The sequence below is a fragment of the Schistocerca americana genome, chromosome 8, assembly GCF_021461395.2.
Source record: "Schistocerca americana isolate TAMUIC-IGC-003095 chromosome 8, iqSchAmer2.1, whole genome shotgun sequence".
Taxonomy (NCBI): Eukaryota; Metazoa; Arthropoda; class Insecta; order Orthoptera; family Acrididae; genus Schistocerca; species Schistocerca americana.
In genome coordinates this window covers 46275664-46301099 of record NC_060126.1, presented here as the reverse complement: position 1 = coordinate 46301099, position 25436 = coordinate 46275664, and the positions used below count along the sequence as shown (strand labels likewise).

At 43.1% G+C, this 25436-nt stretch overlaps 1 protein-coding gene across 3 annotated transcripts in view; it reads right to left on the bottom strand.

Moving 5' to 3' along the window:
• LOC124544931 (ribosomal RNA small subunit methyltransferase NEP1) overlaps positions 1-25216 on the bottom strand; it is a 46936-nt gene extending 21720 nt beyond the window's left edge. For 2 of the 3 annotated variants that reach the window (XM_047123677.1, XM_047123678.1), the window contains exons 1-3: positions 25000-25216; positions 19799-19951; positions 12011-12101 (exon numbers count right to left, since the gene is read on the bottom strand). In XM_047123677.1, coding sequence (XP_046979633.1) covers positions 12011-12101; positions 19799-19951; positions 25000-25143 — 388 coding nt within the window. In that variant the 5' untranslated portion in view covers positions 25144-25216. Of the gene's footprint in view, positions 1-12010; positions 12102-19798; positions 19952-24801; positions 24882-24999 lie in introns of those variants that run through there. The other variant, XM_047123679.1, reaches the window with a different exon arrangement.
• Between the last annotated feature and the right edge of the window lie 220 nt (positions 25217-25436).

Genomic DNA, 25436 nt, shown 5'->3' with positions numbered 1-25436 from the left:
ACAACTGTTTTGCACAATGAGTCAGCTTCTCCCTACTGGCACCCAGCACAAACAGCTGCTGAACTCTGACACCCACCATGAGACCTCACAGCCATCCTGCCGACCTGGCAGCCCCGAAAAATGCAGCAGGCCACGGTGGTTTGTGGCACGTGACTCAGGATGCGACAAAGCAAGGAAACACTGTGGCCAGCGCCCGTGCAAATGTTCTGCCAGACTGCACCCACTGACGTATGGTACATAGCCAGAAAAACTGACAACACACCATTGTAGGAAGACACAAACACTGACCTTCATTTGGGTCTTGACTGTCCGCACGGTGCACTCCACCTCCGAGTTAGAAGCCGAGTGAAACGAGGTGTTAGTCAGATGCCTGATACTGTTACAAATGCAAAAGTCTTCTTACTCCCACGATAAATTTCCTACCATTACCAGACATGAGGTTACCGGGCAACCCTCAATGACAAAAATAATCAATAATACACAGTGGCAGCTGACGATGTGGAGAGCAGTTCGACTATGTATGGGAAACTGGACAATGCATGGACTACCGACGACCACATGCTCCCCAAAAACTGACACACAAAATTGGAGCACAGCCTATCCCAAGGGCACTCCGAGACCGACAGAGGAGAAAACTGTCACGGCAGTGTACCGTGCTTCTGTGCATGAGCCCTGAAAGCCTTCACCAGACTTACGATGCCGCAATCGATCGCAGGTCAGTACACACGTGATGTTGCGCCAATGCCTCAGTGTGAGGTGTACCGAGTGCGATGCGTGCAGCAACTGGAGTATGCGAGGGCACAATGGCAGGGGGCCACCACTCGACATCATAGCTTTCCTGTGGCAAGTATGTGCCACATGGCCACAGCAAGGAGTGCAAATAGTAAAAGGGAATGGATTGAGATACTAAATGCACTTCGTCAACAATCTGGAAACCAAAGACAGAACAGGTGTCCAGCCCATAAATATTCTGTGCCAACTGTGAACTGAGCACTAACAATGTTAAGTCGTTACTCTACATTCTTGTAATGCACAAGGATGGAGAATCGTCTCTCTAAATGAATGAACTGTTTTGTTATAAGACACGTGACACAGCAGCCATTGCAACTCTCAACACTCCAAGGGCCTGTATATATCTAAATTAATGACGCTGACCATTACTCCAGTGTCAACTCGAAATTCGACTGGCTGCCCTTCCACAAACATCAGCAAAATATGCTGGGGGTGATCTGTGTGGGGTAGTAGGGATGCTCCCACAGTTCAGTGAAAACACAGGGGTGTCCGATAACCGACTCACGGATCACCAACTGTCGCAAACAGTTGCCAAATGTACTATCCAGTGGCATACACCACATGTGGCTTCCACATGCAGGGAATCTCGATGACATTCAAGAAATGACAACTGGGTCAGGGCCACTGGTTCACATGTCGGGCGGAAGGAGAATGATGTCAGGGACCTGAAAACTGCCGCAAGAGGGAATTACGGTGCCACAATTGACGTGAAACTGCTGAGCTCGGCACAGGCACAAGTCGGCAACAGCACAATTCTGTGGCAGAACTGTCAAAGGCATCAACATACAGCGACTCGGTGGGAGTTGGAGGCCACATGGGTTCCCCCCATGGGGCACCAGGTACAGTTTATCATGCACACCTAACTCAGCCAACTGCAATTATCAGAAAGGATATCCCTCACTGCCACTGTCAGCTCACACAAGCCCGCAATCTGGGTAACTTCACCTAAAGAAGGGTCGCATGAAATTGATGCCCTAATCTCGACTTTGGTATCGGGTGCTGACAGGACAATTAAGTCTCAAATTAGCAAGTCCAAATAAGAAGAAGCACATTTGGGACATTCAAAATGACACTCACATAACAGACTCTGCAAATCAGCAATCTGGCCTTTGTACAACTGCCCAGGGTGCTTGTGGTGCTGGTTAAACCGAAAACGTGCTGCTACCACACAAGCTCAGTGTCTGAAATATTGCATTAGCAACTGACACAGCTCATCAAAGAGGAGTTCCTCATACTCAATGGAGAGCTTCAAATTTTGGACAACTTCGTACAAACCTGCACTGCTCAACAATGACGAGGCAGCCTTATAGACTAGATTGATGTTACGCCTTACCTGGCAGAGCAGCAATTGACACTTTCCTACGTTACTTGACGTTTACTGAGTAAAAACTGTGATAATGCCCGAGTAAATGAATTTCCTCCCATAAGTGAACAGGAGATGAAAATATTGCTCTTACAACAACTGTTAAATTCCCTGGTGTGGATCGTGTCAGGTCGTAAAGGGGCATGGCTCAGTCCACTCTGCCTTCTTGCTCCTTGTCCGGTGGCCACTGACTCATCCCATTACTTGAACAATGCCAAAGAAGATATCAAAACACATTCAGTTAAGGACACTGAAGGAAACTAACTGACTACATTAGGTAATGAATGAGTTTGCCATGCAAAAGTAAGTACAGCTGGAGGGTTTCTTTTCTGTCTGCATTTTACAATTTTGAGGGGCTAGAGGCACCTTTCACATTATCCTACCAAGCCCAAATTTCATACGACTTATTCTTGCTGAAAAAAGGAAATACATAAACAGTTTAAAAAATGTGCCCATGTAAGAGCAAATCTACCCCCCCCCCCCCCCCCCATCGAATTATTTATGTTATTCTGAATTCTGAAGTGTGAAACTTACCCCAAGGAATACTTCACTAAGAAGTTAGTGGTACATTGCCAAGAAAATTGCCAGACGATGATAGAATTAATGAATGGCTAAATACTGCAGGTCTATCGTGCTGGTCTGCTACACCAGGGTTGGATGCCTTTAACGACCACTTCACATATAAAGTACAGAATAAAGCTACTGTGCCAAAGGCAGACTTAGCCATTACATCTGGACATGTCTTCAGTACTGCAGGTGCTCGATATGATAAAAAAAAAATCCATTTGTAGAACAGCTCTAAAAATGCTGCTCTGTTTGGTTTTTAAAAGTGCATCATTCCCTCATTCCATATGGTATGATTAAAAAACCACCACTCATCTTTACATACGAGTGGATTGTCCCTTTGTGCCATAAAATGTCACCATATTTTATCATCAAAAAGCTGAATAAGTGCTGCGTGTCCAAATCCCAGGATAAACACTTCAGTTACTTAGTGAGGAGAGTGACGAAAATACTGACTGAAAGGAACACATACATGTCAGCAAACAGGATGGTATTTCTGTATAATTTATCTACATTACAACATGTCTAGAGAGTGACACTCTCAATAATAAAGGGTGTGGCTTATATCTACACCTATGAGCTTATGTGTAATGTTCATAAAGTAGAAGCTCAAATTACTGTGGGCCGATATACTGCAGGTTCAGATATAACACAGTATAAAGTATGTTCCCCAAAATAAAATATAGTTTATGAATAATTTCTGCACTTTCAGTATATCTTATGAACAAGAAAAAAATCTTATTACAGTCTGATGTAGCCTTTCTGCAGTACGATTTACTGCTGCAACCTCCGAGCTCTTTAAACAATAACCAAAATAGATGGACATAATTAAACTCAATCTTTGGTTTGTCTTATTAACATATGAGGAGTGTAGCTGGACAGAAGCTTAGAATACACATCTCACTGTTAACACTGTGACTCAATCAACAAAGTGACTGTGTAACAGTGCTTGGAAATGATTGAAAAGAACACAGCCACCATGTGGATCATTCGCTAGATTTGTGTGTGCTTGTTATTTAGTCATAGGAAAGGAAGGCATTTGTGTGAGTGATAAACCAAAAATTCTTGATCATGTGAAGAAGGTGAAATTTAAGCAAATTTATCATGTGAGGGTTTTTTTTTTTTTGGCGGTTTTAGGGCGCACAACTTCAACGGTCATTAGCGCCCAGACTACGTTAGGAATGCACCGCGAGGCACAAGTTTAAAACAGCAACTAAAAGGGAAAACACAATAAAATATAGACAGGCAAAGGATTAAAAAAACAGCATAATCAAATGTCAGACAGGTTGGTCAAGTTGATAAAACGAAGAACGCGAGCAGCTGCTCATGGGTCATCCACTAAAATGGCATCGAGAGTACGTGGCAGGCCAAGATCAAGACGCAGTGTAGTAAAATCCGGACAGGACGTTAAAATGTGGCGGACCGTCAGCAATTGCCCACATGGGCAGAACGGCACCAGCGCAGCCATCAGCAGATGGCGATGGCTGAACCGGCAGTGCACGAGAGGGTGAACCGGATACGGATCACTGAGGCTCTGGATGGCGCTCAGGGAATCAGAGCAGATGACATAAGCAGAATTTCGGTGGCGGCAGATGTAAAGAACAGCCTGGTAGAGGGCAAAGAGCTCAGCTGTGAAGACCGAACAATGGCCATGGAGCCGGTATTTGAAACTTTGTGCCCCGACAATAAAAGAACAACCGACCCCGTCATTGGTCTTAGAGCCATCTGTATAAATGACGGTCATATTAATGAACTTCGAACGAAGTTCGACAAAATGGGAGCGGATTACCGAACCGGGGGTAACCTCCTTTGGGAGTGAGCTGAGGTCAAGGTGAACGCGAACCTGAGCCTGGAGCCAATGTGGCGTGTGGCTCTAGCCCACTCTAAAGGTTGCAGGGAGTGAAAAATCAAGGTGTTGAAGGAGGCGACGAAAGTGAACTCCAGGTGGTAGCAGGGCAGAGACATACAACCCGTATTGACGATCGAGAGAGTCGTCAAAAAAGAAACGATAAGATGGGTGGTCGGGCATTGACAGTAGCCGACAGGCATACCAACAAAGCAGTATATTGCGCCGGTAGGGCAGTGGCAATTCAGCGGCTTCAGCATGAAGACTCTCGACGGGACTAGTATAAAATGCTCCGATCACAAGACGTAAACCCCGATGTTGTATGGAGTTGAGGCGGTGTAAGATGGATGGCCGTGCAGAGGAGTATACGAAGCTCCCATAATCCAGCTTTGAGCGGACGATCGACCGATATAGGCGAAGTAGGACGGTTCGATCCGCTCCCCACGACATACCACTGAGAACACGGAGGACATCTAGAGAACGGGTACAACGTGCAGCCAAATAAGACACATGTGGAGACCAGCTAAGTTTCCTGTCAAATGTAAGACCTAAAAATTTTGTTGTCTCCACGAATGGGAGAGCAATGGGACCGAGTCGTAAGGACAGTGGGAGAAACTCTTTGTAGCGCCAGACCGTCTACTCGGCAGAAAAACGGAAGCCTTTGGCGACACTCCAGGAGTAAAGATGGTCAAGAGAACGCTGAAGACAGCGCTCCAAGAAACGTACGCTGCGCGCTGCAATAGATGGTAAAATCGTCCACGAAAAGGGAGCCTGATACATCAGCTGGGAGGCAATCCATTATTGGATTGATCGCGATGGCGAAGAGAGCGACGCTCAAAACTGAGCCCTGTGGCACCCCATTCTCCTGGCGAAAGGTGTCCGACAGGACAGAACCCACACGTACCCTGAACTGTCGATCCATTAAAAAGGAACGAATAAAAAGAGGGAGGCGACCGCGAAGGCCCCATGTATGCATGGTGCGGAGAATGCCCGCCCTCCAACAGGTGTCGTAAGCCATCTCCAAATCAAAGAACACAGCCACGGTCGGGCGCTTCCGCAAGAAGTTATTCATAATGAAGGTCGACAAGGTAACCAGATGGTCAACAGCAGAGCGGTGCCTACGAAATCCACATTGTACATTGGTAAGTAGGCGCCAAGATTCGAGCAGCCAAACCAAATGAAAGTTAACCATTCGTTCCATCACCTTACAGACACAGCTGGTAAGGGAGATGGGTCGATAACTGGAAGGCAAGTGCTTGTCCTTCCCCGGCTTAGGAATCGGTACAACAATAGACTCGCGCCAGCATGCGGGCACATGTCCCTCAATCCAGATGCGATTATAAGTACGAAGAAGGAAACCTTTACCCGCAGGAGAAAGCTTCTTCAGCATCTGAATATGAATAGAATCAGGACCTGGAGCGGAGGACCGTGACCGGGCAAGTGCATTTTCGAGTTCCCGCATGGTGATAGGGGCATTATAACTTTCACGATTCGAGGAGCGGAAGTTAGGTGACCTAGCCTCCTCTGCCTGTTTTCGGGGGAGGAAGGCGGGGTGGTATTGAGCGGAGCTCGAAACCTCTGCGAAAAAGTGGCCGAAGGCATTGGAGATATCCTCAGGGGCCACAAGGATGTCATTCGCGACCGTCAAGCCAGAAACTGGTGAGTGGACCTTAGTGCCAGATAGACGGCGCAGGCTACCCCAGACAACAGAAGAAGGAGTAAAACTGTTGAAGGTGCTTGTGAAAGCAGCCCAGCTGGCTTTCTTGCTTTCTTTAATAATACGACGGCACTGCGCACATAATCGTTTATAAGTGATACAATTCGCCACTGTAGGGTGGCGTTTAAAGGTGCGTAAAGCACGTCGACGAGCACGTAAAGCATCTCTACATGCTGCGGTCCACCAGGGGACCGGTACGCGACGTGGAGAAGAAGTAGTGTGAGGGATGGAATATTCAGCAGCAGTGAGAATGACTTCCGTGAGGTGTGCGACCTGACTATCGCAGCTTGTGAAGGTTTGATCCTAAAAGGTCGCCCTGGAAGAGAAGAGCCCCCAGTCTGCTTTGGAGATGTTCCAACTAGCTGAGCACGGAGAGGGGGTATGATGCAGGAGATGGATGACACACGGGAAGTGGTCGCTCGAATATGTATCAGAAAGTGCATACCACTCAAACCGGCGTGCAAGTTGGGGAGTACATATAGAGAGGTCTAAATGAGAATAGGTGTGAGATGTGTCCGAAAGAAAAGTAGGGGCGCCAGTATTGAGGCAGACAAGATTGAGCTGGTTGAAAAGGTCTGCTAACAGGGAGCCCCTCGGGCAGGATGCTGGAGAGCCCCAAAGGGGATGGTGGGCATTGAAGTCTCCAGTTAACAAAAATGGTGCAGGTAGCTGAGCAATAAGTTGCATCATGTCTGCCCTGGTAACGGCAGACGACGATGGAGTGTAAACGGTACAAATAGAAAATTAACTGCCTGCAGGCCGGTGTGCAATGTGACGGGATCATAGTAAATATCATCCCGGACCAGCAACATAACCCCTCCATGAGCCGGAATACCTACCACTGGGGGTAGGTCAAAACGCACAGAGGTGCAGTGTGCCAAGGCCATGTGATCGCATGGGCGTAGCTACGTTTCCTGGAGGGCTACGACAAGCGGACAGTGCAAGCGGAGCAGCAACTTCAAGTCCTCTCGGTTGGAGCGAATGCTGCGAATATTCCAGTGAATAAGTGCCATCGTGAGAAGAAAAGGAAGATGAAAGAAGGGGTCACCTCGAAGGCCGCTGAGGGCCTGGCTTCAAGCGAGTACTGCCGCCGCTATCAGTAGGCGGACAGTCATCGTCCATTGGTTCTATAGGTTCATCGGCCATCTCGTTAAGATCGCCGGGAGGAGGAGCTTCCTCCGCCGGTGAACGGCCAGATGTTCGGCTATCAGCGGTGCGGCCAGGCGAAACAGATGACGGCCTGGGGCGGCAACCGCTGGGTGGCGCAGGAGAAGAAATGTGCCGTGGCGGAGAAGGAGAACTGTGCTTCCTATGAGCCTTCTTGGAAGGTCTTTTAGTGGAAGTACTGGTCGGCGGCTGGGAATTCGAGGTACGTAAGAAGTCTGCACGGGACGGTTCCTTCTTGAAGGCCCATGCATCTGACTTCTGGGTCTACGTCTTGGCAGAAGCTGATGAAGGTGCCTGTGTTGGAGGGGTGACGGAAGGAAGAGGAGACGTCGACCGCGCGGTCTTAGCACTGACCGAATGGACGACTGTGGTGCTGAAGGTCAGATCGCATGTCTGCGTCGCCACCTCCCTGGTAGTCCGAGGAGAGGCGAGGACAGTACTGTATTTCCCCGCTGGGAGCAACGTGGGCTTCCTACTAGCCAATAGCTTGCGAGCAGCCGAGGTGGACACTTTCTCTTTGACCCGAATTTCTTGGATACAGCGTTCTTCCTTATAGACGGGACAGTCGCGGGAGGATGCGGCATGGTCACCCTGACAGTTCACACAACGAGGAGACGGAGGTGGACAGTCACCCTCATGGGCATCCCTGCCACAAGTGACACATTTAGCCGCATTGGAACAAGACTGGCGAGTGTGATTAAAACGATGACACTGGTAGCAGCGCGTAGGTGTCGGGACATAGGGGCGAACAGAAATAACCTCGTAGCCCGCTTTGATACGAGACGGCAGCTGAACACTAGCAAAGGTCAAGAAAAGTGTCCGGGTTGGTACAAAGTCATTGTTGACCTTTTTCATGACCCTATGGACAGCCGTCACGCCCTGCTCAGCGAGGAAAGACTGAATCTCCTCGTCAGTCAATCCGTCGAGTGATCGAGTATATACCACACCACGAGACGAATTCAAAGTGCGGTGAGCCTCCACCCGGACAGGGAACGTGTACAGGAGTGTGGCCCGAGGCAGTTTTTGTGCCTGAAAGGCGCTCTCAGTTTCTAGTAACAAGGTACCATTATGCAACCTGGTACACGACTTGACAGAGCCGGCTATGGCATCTACGCCCTTCTGGATAACGAAATGGTTGACAGAGGAAAAATCCTTGCCGTCCTCAGATCGAGAAACTACGAGGAACTGTGGGGCAGGCGGTAGTACTTTTGTCACTGGTGGCTGGTCAAGTTTCCGTTTATGGGCAGAAGTCGAGAGAGAAGAAGAAGAGAAATCCATTGCGGAGGAATCCCCCATGATCGCCAGCGTCTCCGATGGCGCGCTCCTTCCTTGTGGCGACCCTCTCAGAGGGCACTCCTGCCTTAGGTGAATGTTTACACCTCAGGTCACACCTCCCGAGAAACAGACGGAGGGCCCAATCGGCATGATCAGAAGGTATCAGCTCAGGCAATCACCCCTCCCTGGGCCTGGCCTTTACCAGGGGGTACGTGCGCGCATTACTTGTCTACCCAGGGCGGGGAATTACGCGTTACCCCGTCACCGGCTTCGCGTGCGAACGCGTGGGTCGGCCTTCAGGCGCGCACAGGGAGGAAGGAAGATGAGGAAAAAGAAGAGGGAGAGGGAGGACAGACTGTCTCAAACACCGAGGCGGAGGCCAGAGAAGGCAAGGAGAAGAAGACAAGGGAAAGAGTAAGGAAGACAGTGAGATGGAGAAGAGCAAAGAAAGGAACCAACCAAAGGAAGGAAGAAACGAGAAGAAGTGAAAATATCATGTGAGTGTAGTGTATCTGAAGAAACAATCAGATGATGAGTGTAAGAAGAAAATAAACTTGAAGTTCTGTAAACACAGTTGAAAATAATGTGGGAACTAACAGAAAAAGGGCTACACTAGGGAAAGACAATTAACTTGACAAATGCCTTTGTTAGTGAAGGTGTGCCACTTTCTGGGTCAATTATTAAAGCCCAGGCTGAAAAAATTCACTTTGTTCTCATGTAAACCAAAGATTTTATGGCTTCCAATGGATGATTTTCAAGATGGAACTTTCACCACAGAGTTTGTCAAATGACCACTGAACAAGTTAAAGATGGAATTTGCCAAGCGACCACTGAAGGAGAAGCAAGGTCTTGCAACAGTGAATCTGCTTTCCAGTTTCCTGAAATTCTACACAAAGTAACAGTACATAAAAGTTTAAATGACCATCAAGTGTTTAATTGTGATGAAACTGTGCTTTAATATTGACTGCTTTCAACCAGAACCCTCTAAACATAAAAAAGGAAGAAAAAAAAAAAAAAAAAAATCAAGAAATAAGTTGGGTTTGAAAATGAATAAAGATCGAATAACCCTGTTCTTTACTGCAAATAAATTGGGCAGCCATAAGCTGAAACCTCTTTGTATACGTAAAAGTAAATGCCCAAGATGTTTCAAGCATGTAAATATATCATCATTTCAAGTCATGAATATAATAGAGGAAAACATTCCATGCGGGAAAAATATATTTAAAAACAAAGATGATGTGACTTACCACACGAAAGCGCTGGCAGGTCAATAGAAACACAAACAAACACATACATACACACAAAATTCTAGCTTTCGCAACCAATGGTTGCTTCATCAGGAAAGAGGGAAGGAGAGGGAAAGACGAAAGGATGTGTGTTTTAAGGGAGAGGGTAAGGAGTCATTCCAATCCTGTGTGTGTGTGTGTGTGTGTGTGTGTGTGTGTGTGTGTGTGTGTGTGTGTGTGTGTGTGCGCGTATACCTGTCCTTTTTCCCCCGTAAGTTAAGTCTTTCCGCTCCCGGGATTGGAATGACTCCTTACCCTCTACCTTAAAACCACATCCTTTCGTCTTTCCCTCTCCTTCCCTCTTTCCTGACGAAGCAACCATTGGTTGCGAAAGCTAGAATTTTGTGTGTATGTATGTGTGTGTTTGTGTTTCTATCGACCTGCCAGTGCTTTCGTATGGTAAGTCACATCATCTTTGTTTTTAAATATATCATTTCATGTGACTTACACATATTCAAAAAATGCTCAGATGTCATCTGAGCTTTTCACCAATTGGCCAGATTGTAGCTGACAAGGACATTATTGATGCTGTTTGATATTACAATAGTGAAGCAGTTGAGGATGAGGATGACGTTCACATTAATGGACACTATAAATACAATGATTATGTGCATGCAGCAATAAAGTGATTCAAATCAAATTGAGTTTTTGCACCTGATGAACATAAAACAATATGCACTAGAGAAACTGTGTGAAATGATCTGCCAAAGAAAGCTAGCCAACTTCTTTAAAGCAGTATAATAATAATGTACTGTGGCTCACAGGCACTGTTGTAAATTATAGTACTGTATTTAAAAGCACACTTTATATACCGTATTGAAAGTTGTGTTATTGTTTGGTCAATGTCTGAGAGAAGTTTGTCTAATTGCTGTACCCTATTTGGTAAGTTTCTGAAATGTTTTAATTCTAATGTTCATTAAATTTAAAGAAGTATAATATCACATTATGTGCTACTTTTCCACACAAAGTTTGTCATTACACGGCTTACTCTCGATACATTGTGTGTACTCTATAACGCGGCAGTAAAGCACGTCCCCCGACAACTGCGTCATACCAGGCTTCTACTGTATTTATGTTCCCTGTATTTTTATGGTATTGTAGAGTTGTAGCAACAACTTGATCTATTTCGTAACAATTATGCTGGATGAGAATGTGTGCAATTAAAGCATTATCTGTTAAATGTTGTGTAAATAGGCCCTTATCATTCACGTCAGTCAAGTCCATGGCCCATGTTTAGATACGGCAAGTGACCTTTTTTTGGAACACAAGAACTTTCAACAATTATGGCAGAGCTTTCCACACTGGGTGTCCTGATACCTCAGGGTGTCAAGTGGTAGCATCAAAGGTGTTGCGAGAATAGCAAATTCAGAATGTAACATAAACGAAAAACTTGTGACAGAATAATACGAAACAACCTTCTCTTCAATACGTGTATTGTATTTACAAATGAAATATAAACGTTAAAATTTCTTTAAAATATAATTTGTTACAACAGAATCTGTCTTACTGATGTTAGTGAAAGGGTGTCTAGTGAAACTGTACGTGTTAGAAAGGTGTCACTGTGAGAAGTTTGAAAAGCTCTGAACTATGGTCTTCAAAACAATGTCTGTTCTGGTGGGTTTCCCATATAGGCTATGGCTGAGATAGCAATCAGTTTTCTGGGGAACGATGAAATTTCTTTTCCTATCTTCCTCTTGAGACTACTGTAACTTTTGTGTGAGTACTTAATAACTTTTATACAATAGTGCATAATTTTTATACACAGTCCGCCACGAACGATTGTGTGCAATTACAGATTTCATGCTCTAACAGTGATGTAGTTAGAATACTCGTGTCGCACAACATTGTCAGAATATTTGAGAAGCAAAAGAGTTTCATACCAACAATGTGTCACAAGATAGCAGAAAACACAGGAATAAAATTGCAACTAGCATACTGAAATGTGAAACATTTCAATCAAATTACTGAGTAGAAAACAAGACAGAACACGTGTAGCTTACCCATCAAACCAGCAAATCTCTTGAATGTCCTGGGTATTCTCGTCTGTGGATTAACTTCTATCAGAACATTCTTCTCTGTATGCACGTACACCTACAGTCAAAAAAGATCACTGTTCAAGAACTTAGTAACACTTAGTACAAGTTACCACAAAATAATTTTTAGTCCTCATAAATTACAATTCTCTCGTGCATGCAATGTTCGTTAAGCCTGAGTGTCAACTTGATCACAAATAGGTAAATATACAAACTAAAACAGTGTTGCATCTTCCGGAGAGATTAAATTTGTGCACAAATCTGGGACTCCAACTCAAACCCTCTCTTGCTGGAAAACAGAGACAACTAAATGCACAGAATTTTCGCAGTGGCACAATCTAAGCAGCAGAGTGATAGGTTTATTCTGTGAAGCCAGACTATGCTCCGAGATCTTACAAAGCTTTCTCTCAAACTATATCTAAACCTCTTTTTGAACATTGTTCCTGGGAAAACAGTGATCAAAATCAAAATACATTGTAAAAGCTTTTAAACAAAAACAGCCTAGGGCTGCATGTAAGTGGTTAAAATTTAAAACTTATTAATCAGGACACATGTTCCAATCATGGTACAATCATCTTCAGACCACTAAAACTCTATGAAAAGTGTAATACAAAGTTTCAAAGGCCAAGACTTAGGTATAAACAAATTTAAGTAATGTAACTAATTTAAAATATTCTTCCACCACCACAGTTTGGACAAGAAGAGAATAGAAGCTTTTGAAATGTGGTGATACAGAACAATGCTGAAGATTAGATGGGTAGATCACATAACTAATGAGGAGGCATTGAATAGAATTGGGAAGAAGAGGAGTTTGTGGCACAACTTGACTAGAAGAAGGGATTGGTTGGTAGGACATGTTCTGAGGCATCAAGGGATCACCAATTTAGTATTGGAGGGCAGCGTGGAGGGTAAAAATCGTAGAGGTAGACCAAGAGATGAATACACTAAGCAGACTCAGAAGGATGTAGGCTGCAGTACATACTGGGAGATGAAGCAGCTAGCACAGGATAGAGTAGCATGGAGAGCTGCATCAAACCAGTCTCAGGACTCAAGACCACAACAAAATGAAATAGCTCCTCCTGAGACATGCTGGAAGACACTGGTGATATCTTGGGGGAGAATGGACCCAATATACTCTAGAGAATCACCGAGTGGGACTTTGGTAAACAAAGAAACATCGCAGCTGATCAGAATGTCCTTTGGTGCACGTTTTAGTTTCTTCAGCTTCTCAATGAAATGTTCCAAGTCCTTTATGCAAGTGGCAGTTTTTCCAGTGTGCAGCTGAAGCAGAGAGGCCAAGTATTGCACCAGTTTATACTTTGATGAGCCACGAGTGCTTACGGTTGGCGTTATAAAGTTTTGGTAATCCATACAGCTGAGATGGTGAGGCTTTTGTGTAGCACAGGTTTCTCTACATGTCTGCCAAGAGAGAAAATTCCTTGATTAACTGCTTCCTGTTGCATCTGATCTGCTGTATTGTATCCATGCTTAGCTTTAGGTATGTTATTTGATCTAGCAGGTCCCAATCCTTCTGCTCACAATCTTTGGTCTTTATTACAATGGTCGTATTTCCCTCATTGGCAGATAGCACCAATACACTCTTGTTGACATTAAGGCTCTCCATCACTTGTAACTCTTCTTTTTTCAGTTTGCAAACTGGTGGTTTGTTCGGCACAGTATCCTGGTGGTTTCACTGTGAATTTACTCAGGTTTTTCATAAGAAAGGGTGTGGAGGGCTGCTTCAGAGTTAGCAATGATATCCTCCGTAGGTAAAGTTCTAGGACAATGGCAAAATTCCCCCCCTTTCGGAAGGACAGACTGCTCCTCTGAGGTTAACGGTCCTTCACTGAGGTTGACCAACATGTGTGACAACCCGCTTTCGGAATCGACCTATCAATCTGGTTTCTGTATCGTGCAAACTTGTTCTTCTGTCACTCAGAGCAACAGTCAAGTTTGTTCTGAATGTTCCTGTGAGTGATGCTACTAATCTCATCACAGTTTTCTCACTCAACGCTGCCACTTAGTTGACAGAAAATGGTCCTCATCGGTTCTTACCAAGACTATCCATGTTGTGTGAATTTTTGCTCACAAAGAAAAGCTCGTTCCATTATGTCATACGAACAACACGCCTCACCGGTGGTGATTGAGCATGCAGATTTCAGGATTAATTTTCCCATATGACAACAGTAAGCTCTTTCCCACATGTCTTACCACAAGCTAGTTCATGTGAAATGGTGATTTCATGTGGAATGGTGATATCTACAAAGAGCTGAAAGGCATCATCATAGATAGTCCACTGGTTCCAATGGTGACCAGTTTCTTCACAGTGCATTTCAAAAGGCACTGGACTGGTTACCTGGTAAATCTAAGGTGTAGTAAACTTATGTAAACGACACCATCGTCTAGAGTCATGGTAGCTTGGCAACTTCCTAAGATTACAAACAGTCTCCTTGCAAATGTAAAATTTACTACAGAGGCAGAAAAGGACGAATAGCTGCCCTTTCTAGATATGCTGGTTACAAGAAATGGCAAGTAACTGGACACAGCATGTATCAAAACTGATGCTAATTGACCAATAACTACACAAACTACCAAATCATCAGCCAAGCCATAAAAGAGGGATGGTTAATAAGAGGCCTATCTAAAAAGTATCTCTTCTCCACTCTCAAAACGGGATCCTTTCAGTGGCGTCTTCAATTTTGGGAACAACCAAAAGTTGCAAGGAGCCATGTCTGCAGAGTAGGGAGGTTGGCGAATGGCTGTAATTCCATGTTTGGCCAAGAAATTTTGGATCAAGTGGGATGAATGTGCGGGGGCATTGTCGTGATGCAGTTGCCATTTTTTTGCCATACACATGTCTGCTCTTTTGCGCCAAACTGTGTCACGGAGAACATCTTTATAATACTCCTTTGTATCTGTTTGTCCTTCCGGTGCATTTTCATGATGCACAATTCCACAGACATCAAAGAAGACAGTTGGCATCACCTCGATTTTGCTTCGCACCTGCCGCACTTTCTTCGGCCTCGGAGACTAAGGATGCTTCCATTGCGACGACTGTCATTTTGGGTCGTACCCATACACTCATGACTCATCTCCAGTTATCACGGTGTTCGGAAACCCAGGATCAGTGTTGGTGGGGTCCAGAAGGTCCTGTGCAACCTCAAAACAGAGGTCTTTTTGTTCTGGCAACAACAACTTGGGCATGAATTTCGCAGCCACTTGATGCATGTTCAAATCATTGCGCAAAATTGCATGTACAGAATCTTCATTCACTCCAACCTCTTGGGCAGTCTCCCACACGGTCAAACAACGATCTGCCATGAGCAAATTTTGCACCCCCTCAACAACAGCTGCACTCCGAGCAATTTGGGGCCTGCCAGAACGCTGGTTACTCTCTGCTGATGTGCGGCCATTTTTGGATCAGTTGAACCACTTCCTAATTTGTGTTAACCTATTGCATCTTCTCCAAACACCTGCTGAATCTTACTAACTTTTCACTTTGAGAATCACCAAGCTTTTGACAAAATGTGATGCAGTATCTTTGCTCAAACGTTCAGTCATCTTGAGAGAATCGGTAAGCCGATGAACACGTTGTGTAGCACCTCACTCGGTGACCGACAGGCAGCGACTGACGTGCTGGAAAGCAGGGACAAAATTCACGCATGTACATAAAGATCTCTTCCTTTACTGTGTACAGTGGCACCACGCTATCGTCTATTTTGCGTGGGGAAAATCAAAGGTTGGATACTTTTTAGACAGACGTCGTATGCTTGTAACATGGAGCATTGGGTACTCCACCCATTGTATAACAAGCATCATGAAAATTACCACTTGGCAAAGTGGAAGAATTAACGTGTATGGCTTTCCGCCATACATTTCCAGGGTGACACACAGAATTGGTCGTACATAAACATGAGTAAAGACCTTTTACAAACCAGCTGAGATGATTGAAGAGTGCCTCAGATTGACACAGGACAAAAAGAACCGAACTGCGATGTCAGGAATATACCACATACCATGCACTTCTGGGAAAGCGTCTGTGGGTATGACAGGATGATCCATCAACATCGGGATCACCAAAACAGTATTCCAGGTTGGGCCATGGTGTTGTGTGAGACTGGCCACATAATAAAATTCCACAGCGCAGAAGGTCTCACTGCGGAGAAGAGCTACCATGCCCATTAATTGAGGGAGGCAATAGAAATCCACAAATGTGACAACAGTCTCTAATGTCTGAGATCAATCACTGAAGAATCCAATGAAATTAAAATTGTGGAAAACACTATCAACCTTATCGTCTAACTAAGGACTGCGACCTGATCCCCATCACCTTAAAGAACAACAGAGGTTAAAACTAGCATTTGATCACACTGCAAAGATAAAACAGTGCAGTAGAGGCAGGAATATAATTTTAGACACGGTATCTAAGAATGTACAGTGGCTAATTAACAAAAACTGATCGTAAAACAGTCCAGTTGCCTTTTATTAACACTAGGTCACTGCTTTTGGTTCAGTAACCAACTACAGTGCTACATGTCCACAGTCAATAAGATATTTACAGCCTCAACTGATACTTAGCACAATCTATTACTTTATCAACAGTATTACTTAAGACAGTTCTTAAATCGAAGCTGGTCACTAGGTACATATGAAAATGCTTCATGATCAATTTAGAAGTAAACTGAGAACCTGCTGAGAGGATCAGTTAATCCCCAAAGCAGAGCTACATTATTTGTGACCTAATCTGAGCATGCACATTAAGGGAAACTGTAGAGTTAACCAATTTTGTAAGAGCACAGCATTCTTGACACTTGTGCATTTGGCTTAAAACGCACTAGTCGGTGATCCTTACCCTCGAATATTTTTCAGTTTTCCACATATTATCTAATGGATGGGGCATTGTTGTGTCGTGCCATCAGTCATTCAGCAGGGGAAGAGCAGAATCAGTAGTGGTTTTAGGCCTGCCGAGTTACCATCTGGAGAGAGGATTGTAGGAAATAAACAAGTGAAAGTTAAAGTGGGAAGCATTTAAGCAGTTATACGGCGTAGCACATTAACTGACGTCTACAGATTAATAAAAAAATGTAAATTTGAGATTCTTTTGTGTTGAGCTGAAGTAAATTTCTAGGACCAGGTGTTAACTTTCACAAATCATGTAAATATTCATTTTTAGCATGGACACTGGAATGTGGAATTTTTACAGTCGACCTTACTACATTTACATTCAGCTTCGTAGTGAACAAACAGTGGTTTCTCTGGAATAAACAGATTTTTGTTTGGAAATTACGGCAGTGTGAATGAGAAAGGCATAGATATGAGTGTTATATTGACTGAAGTTTAATACACTAAATGAATGGACATTATCTTTTATTGCAAAGGACCTATGTCACGACCAGTTCATTTTTTGTGACAATTAATTACAAGCAATCTGCTGGCAGTAGCCACACAGGTTCATCATATGATTGATGTGAACTGATTATAAGTTGTCTCCATTCAAAAGATGTTATAGCCTTCACATTTTGTAGCAGGAGAGGCAGCTTACAAGTGGTGCACAGTGTAATAGTATGCAATTTCTGAAGTTGTAAATTGTGGACAGGAATTATACAATTTTAAAATATGCACAACAACATCAGGGTTTTAACATGCATGCAAATTACAATGGTTATTTACTCATGCAGAAAACAGTCTCTACAAGTGAAATACTAAACATCACAATACACCTTCTCAAACTTTATACATCAAATAATATGTCACTCGATAAATACAACTGCTTAAATACTTCTCAGTTTAACTTTCAAATGTCCATTTCTCATGATGCTTTCTCCAGATTCCTCGGTCAGCTCCAAAATACCGCTGACTCCACACACTCACTACTGATAGCATTGGCAACACATCACAACAGTGCCCCAACCGTTAGAAAAGACACATTACTACAAAAAATGCTAGAAGGTAAAGTTTACCGGCTAGCACATACTGAGCCAGAGCATAAAAGTGTCAAGGAATGAGTTTGGTTTAGCAAATGGCCTTCTTTGTAATTCAGTCCCTGTGCTATAGAGGTATCATTCCATTCAGTTATGTCCCTCCAACATATAATCTTAAAACATAAATGCATTTCCTTGAGCTAAATTATTCCAGCAGTTCGAAACAAAATGAAGCACATTAACAATCACCATCTACACATAATGAAATGCCCGCCAATCCAAAATTTCAGCAAAATTCATACTCTGTCACACTGCCTGTCCTCTATTTTTGGCACGTTTATATACATTCATTGTCATAAGAAAACTTCAGCCACAATGGCAAAGCATACTGCCACTACTGTGGCAAGCAGATAGATGGTACTACACATGCAAAATGATTACACTATCAATTTAGAAGGGCAAACATTTAAGGATCAATAAACGTTTAAGGTGCTACACGGCCACAAAATTATGTGGTCCTATGGTGTGAGGTCCCCACAGTTGTGAATACAGGCATCCAGATGTCATGGTCAGAGCTGTACTGGTCTCAGATGTAATCCTGTGATACTCTGTCCTGTGTCGCCTACATCTGAGAGTGCAATTCCCACATATCAGTTGGTGGAGGTGGAGTTCCAATGAGACGCTCCATGACAACCCAGTCCTTCTCGATTGGGAAGGGGCTGGGGATGTGGCAGAGTATCGACAGCTGCAAGCTACACTCGGGAGGCAGTAGTGGTACAAGGACATGCATTGTCCTGTGCAGACAGGACAGGGACACAGTCATTCACAAGCGATGGAGCCATTAGTTGCAGGCCCTCCTCTGTGCAGCTGACACAGAGCTTATTAGGGACACCAATGATGAATAGGTACTGTAAGATATTGCACCCCTCACCATAGGACTGGGCTGGTGGGACATGTGATGGGACACCACAAACCGCACTTTGTGCCACTTCCTTCTGCAGACCTGGTGCTCTTGGTCCCAAGGCACAAGTGAGACTGGAACTAAAGGTGACCCACAGCCAGTCTGCGGGGCCCCATGTCCACCGTAGCTCATATTGGGTGAGTCGGGGATGGAGCAGTGGGGGTGTGAGTGACACACATCATAACGACCAGTGTGCAGTGAGCCTCGCGTTGTGCAATTGCCTACTGGTGGTGGTAGCACTAATAGGATGTTGCTCAGAAGGCAGGACAGGCTGGCTCTTATTGTTGTCATTGGATCTGTTCGTAAGTGGTGGATAATCCGCCAGTCCTCCCTCCTTGTGATGCACGTCGGACAGCAAGATCCCATACGTTGTGTGCGCATGCCTTCCTGCATTCATTGCCACCGACAGTGGGAAACGATGGTGTCTGTACGACCAGTGTGGTGAGCACTACGAAGATATGACTACCAGCCTTCCTGCAGCCCCAAGATGCAGCTTTCTAAAACTCGCCTTTCCAGGTAACCTTCTGTCGTATGTATGACCTCAGAATAGTCCTCATCCAGCCGATACACGACAGATGCTACCTTTTGTACAGGCCAGCATGGTTGTTTGAGGCACTCTTATTTCAACTGGCAGGCAAGGCGCCACGGCCCCACCCACCTGCCCCAAGTGCACAACCAACAGTGCAAAAGTAATTGTAGGCATAGCTGGTGGTGTGTGCGTACCCACCTGGTTTCCAGTGCTTCGGTTGGGTCCTTCTGGATGCAGCTCTTTTTATGATGATCAGTGTACTATTGTAGTCTTTACGTAACTTCTGCTGGGCATTTTGTTTTTAAGTCATAGAAGAGCATGAAAATTAGTTGAAACATATTTACCTGAAGGAGTGCAGCCCTGTTGAGTGGGCTATCCAGCAACATGAGTAAACACTGATGTGTGATGTCTGGCCTACAAGTTCCAGGTTCTCTGTTGTGCTTTCTGAGTATATGCGCATGATCATCACAATTTAGAAGTTCAAATGTATTTCCTGCCTAAAAAAGTAAAACAAAGCAATTTATGTATAGTATAGAGAATAAACAGAGTGGTACCAACACAAAGGCAATATAAAATCAAAAGGTTACTGAGGTTAGAAATACAGAACACTATCAATGACCAAATGATTTTACAATAAAAAATTATGGTAGTGACCTATGCATTTTTCAGTTAACACCGGAACACAGCAATTCAAATATGAGGGTCAAAGTTACACAGTCCCCCCCCCCCCCCAAATTTTCCACAGTTTATGTATGAACATATTGTAAATAAAAATACTTGATAAAATTCTCAGGCATTTGATACCAGTTGTCAGCTTTGAGCTGTAACATCATGTGTGAAATTATTTATTTACAGTGTGATGTTTGTAGCCACCCAGAGATTAAATATTACCTATCACTGTATTAGTAACTGGTGAAAACAATGGTTACATTTTACTTGAATTATGCAGATTATGTGTTTGTAATTTATGTTTATTTTGAACTGTTATGTTGTGTGACAAATGTATCCACTTTTTTTTTTATTTCTATGGTATATTCTTTTGGTTCTTATCAGTGTGCGATTTGTGGTTTTACCAATTTGGGGGGGGGGGGGGGGGATGTCTTAGGGGGTTAGTATAATTATATATGTTACTAGCTTGGACCGTGGCATTACCCATGGTTAAATAGTTATTTATAAATAGATTTTAATGCCGAAACTCACTATTCACGCGTATGCACTACCAGAAAAGCCATCCCTTGTTGTATCTTTAAAAGTACGTTATAGGTAAAGCTTATTTACAAAATCATCTACATACAGGTATACGAGAGTAATTAAAAAAGTAAAGGCACATTTGTGAAAAGCTGTATTTATTCTGATGATAGAAAACTGAAACATCGCTATTTCTCTACATAACCTCCCTGGACTTCAATGCAGTTTTCTCGACATTTTAAGAGTTTTTTTTATTTCATCAGATAATACATTAATCGGTTTCATCTGCAACCAATTTTGCACCGCAGCAATGACGTCTTCATCACTTTCGAATCTTCTTCCCTGTAGTGCTTCCGTTAAGGATCGAAACATGTGAAAATCACTTGGAGCCAGGTCTGGACTGTATGGTGGATGTTCCAGCACCTCGAATCTGAACTCCTTTACTGCGTCGGCTGTGCGTTTGGCATAATGTGGGCGAGCGTTATCTTGCTGCAGGATGACACCTCTTCACAGTTTTCCACGATGTTTGAATCTGATTGCAGGTTTTAGTTCCGTACGCAACACATCACATCCACCATACAATACAGACCTAGCTCTAAAGCCTTGTTTACGCTGGGGCGACGTCTTGCAACATTGTGGCATGCTACGGAAATGTGTCATGTGTCGTCTTGTCCTAAATGTTCTGAAATGCTTAACTACTACATAACACTTCTTCAAAATTAATAAGCAAACATTTTAATAGTAAACTTTCAGTGTTCGGCTCCACAAATTTAAATTATATGTAAAGTTTTACTCCAGTGCGTGGGAAATAAACATCCCAGGTTGGGATGCATAAACTAAAACCAGAGGAGGGGATGGTCTGATGCAGAGGGCGGGAAATCCCCCCCAACCCCCACTGCAAATCGCACACTGGTTCTTATACAGCATATAATCTGTGTTACAAGGTTTCATTTTTAGTTTGTTATTTTGGTCTGTGATATCTTTGTGTTATTTTTTGCAACATGGAACCAAAATTAACCTTCAATAGTCAAATGATGTTGAGTGAAATGGGCTATTGAATCAATATTTATTTTTTTTATTTTTTAGATGTCACTAGGAAGTACTGCAAATGTTACATTGTGACAATAACACTAGAGTGAAGAATGTGTTATGTTGGTGTTCTTCCAACAGCTATATGTGAGTGTGTGACAGTCCATCCGGCATGGAACACCAACTGAGACGCGAAGACTCAGTCTTTATGTCATAGTGATACTGACACACTATTTTTGTTACCTATCCTATGATAAACATAAAATGTACAAAATTTTTGTTTCTAAATGTCCAGTAATTGATTGGTTTTCATTCTGTGTTTTTAACTGTTTGGTGAGTTACATTAGTTTATCGTAGATCACCATTTTTTCAAATTTTTTGTGTTATCTATGTTTATGAGTCTAGATCCCTCATTCACGGAAATTTGGTGTCTGGTAAGTTTGATTCTGTTTTGTTGAAGCTGTTTTTGTTTTGTAAGTTTTTGCCTTTCTATATTGGTATCTGTATTTTAAGTTGAGCTATATATAAAGGAATTGACATTGGTAATACAGCCTCTCGACAGTTTTTTTGCAACTTTTTGCTATTTGTATCAGTCTTCTTCTTGGCTTTTTCTAATACCATCTATTTTAGGATTTTTGTATCGGCATCTGCTTTTCAAGTTGAGGTGTATCGGTTAACTGATTGTCAACATCTTTCATTAGTTTTCATTATTTTTCACTACATATATTGGTCTTGTGTCTTTCTTTTGGCCTTTTTAGTGCAGTCTGTGTTAAGATTTTTGTACTGGTATTGGTTGTTCAAGCTGAGCTATACAGGTCACCTAATGCTGCTGATACCAGTTACAAGTTGTTTATTCTAATTGTGCTTCATTTATCATGTTTCTGTCATTGTTGCACCTTATGTATTATTATGAATTTCAGTTGTGATATCAGATATTGGTTTGTCCGCACCCAAAATCCCCACAGTAGTTCTGCTAGTTTCAACATTTATAAGATCTTACGTTCACATTTTTGCACCATGGAAACATTTAAAGTTATTGGTTGCCATTTTGAAATCATGTTAGCATTGTATCTCAATGATTGATGTGACGTCTTTGTGCAAAACACACTGATGGTATCAGATGACCTGGTTTAAATGATTTTCTGAATTTAACTTACAGTTTTAGTTTCTATAATACAAATCATAAAATCCAGCATGGACATGGAGGTCAGGCTAAGCTATAGATCAATCTTGTTAGCAAAACCTTTATTTAGCATTCATATTTCTTGGTTTATGGTGGTCCTACTACCACACATTGTCCAGTATCAGATGACTTTTGGTGGAAGATGTAGGACAAAAGGAGTATACAAAAAAAGACAAGTGCAAAATAAATAATTACTTAAAATTTACAAAATATACAAAGAGTACATAGAGAAAAGTTAGTAAATGGCTGACACAAAGCACTGATGAAGAATGCTTTGAAACCAGGAATTCCCTACAAGCAGAAAACTGCCCAAAAAAGTGAGGGGGGGGGGGGGGTTAAGGGGCAATCCTAGTACAGCAACATCACATGAAACAACAGCAAGCTGTGCTTTCAATGCATTGTAGGCTATTTTTGTGTTCCACTCATCTTCCAAGAACATACCAGGTTCATGACTTGCAGAATTAGTTAGGCCTAATTAGCCAGAGGTACAAACAAAGCTCTCTTAACTGACACACGGACAGTGAGAGAGGGAGTGGGAAAAAAGAGAGAGAGAGAGAGAGAGAGAGAGAGAGAGAGAGAGAGAGAGATTGTACAAAACTAATGCATCTCATAGCTTGTGCCAAGGATCACAAGACATTGCATCACTTGCTACAACAGCATTATTTTATGTGAGCATCTGCAAGCAGAGGTAATTTTATCCAACCACACCTACAGTTAACTACACTCATTTTGCAACTGGAATATCACCAGCATTTTTCAAGTTTGAATTGGGTGCACATGCTACAACAAGTTTCACCAAAACCAGTCAGCTCACTGACAGTGGAGAAGCAGTTTACTACAGAAATGTCCTTTCACTCCTCTACGTCATGTATGAGGGGTGACACAAGAGAATGACACAGAGACTGTAAAATTTTGTACTTAGTAAATCCGTTCAGTTGGTGACAGTTACTAATAAAGTAGACCCCAAAATGAGTCCAGTATTCATTCTGACCTCTGCTCAAAACATTTCTGGACTTTTTTTTTCATTTGGCTGCACAAGTAATGCACCACTGCTGCTTTCTGCCAAAGGGCAATAACATGCCTGTAATAAAATGTTCATCCTGTGGCAAAGAGTTAGTCAATTTTGATTGAACTTTTCACAGCACAATCACAAAGTTCAAGGTAAAACAAATACTAATTTGCCATGACAAATAGTACTTGAGTAAAGTAAACAGCCACTGTTTGTTGCATTACAGTCCAGCTTGTTTAGGAGACAAAAACAGCTAAGACAATTAATTCACAAATCAAGAAGCTCCCAAAACGGAAAAAAACAACAACAACAACATCATTGCCTGTGGGGGGGGGGTTTGGAATGGATCTATTCAGTTAGCCTTGGCTGACTACACGAAAGAAAGTGTCGAAGTCTCAAAAAGTTACAGCCATTACTCGTGGCTCATTCCTGCCATTAAGTGCCTATTGCAGCTGACAGACACACATCTAACACGAATTGAAAAAGTACAAAAAAGAAGTCTGTCGACTCATTCCATGTCTTTTGATTACACTCAATATAGCATTAATAACTGTGCATTACGGTTATTTCTAAGACAGCGCCACCCTAGCTAAAAAAAGGTTGATTTGTCCTGTGCCTCGTAGTTATCCTGAACGTAACTTTGTCCATTTTGCCAAACGGCACACACTGGCAATTCTCCTCTTCTATGCAACAGGGGGTTAATACCTGTAAAATTCATTGGCGGAGTTGGACAACACAGTAACACCTGTAACGTGGACCCAGGACGTCCTATTTGCCAAAAACTGTATTGATATTCAACGGGTAATGAGCCAAAATTGGTTTCCGCACGTAAGGCCTGGTGCTGATGACTGGACCTTGTGAAATACGAATATCTTGCACAAAAGAGTCCTGTTTTGTTCCTCATTTATACAAATCACATGCGGTTTTTATATACAAACCAATAGCAACGGCACATGCATCTGTGGATCCCTCCATGCAACTACATCACATGGTCAAAAAGGTGTGGGCCTCATTAATCTCCTACGTAAATATTCACTGTCAGCGAACCATAAAATTTATTTATTTAATCTATAATATTCCTCCGTAGCCACAGACGTATAATTATGGTAAACCGCCGATAAAGTAGAAAAACAAACCTTCACAGACTCCAGTTGCGCTCCTTCTAAAATTACAATCAACCTCTTCTCTTGGTTTTTAACGTGAGCCACCTCAAGATGCTTGGGCACTGGATCAAATTCGTGTTCGTCTTCTTTGTTTTCAAACTTCCTCTTCTTACCCATCGTGCTATATAAACAAACACGTGTTGAAATGTGTATATAACATTGGATTCGCTCCGATCAAAGTATACAGGCAAAGAAATGCCACTTTCTAGTTTTATCAAAGAGTATACTAAGCATTTCAGTTACACTACCCATGCTACTAGGGACGAAAACTTGCACATACATCTCCTCCCTCCCGACCAACACCGACAGAACGGCAAGCAAGGCCTGTGGAGGCTGGTGTTACAGCACGTGTGATATAAATTACGACTGTAGAGTAGAAAGATACCTGGAGTAACCGTTCAGAAGCGCAA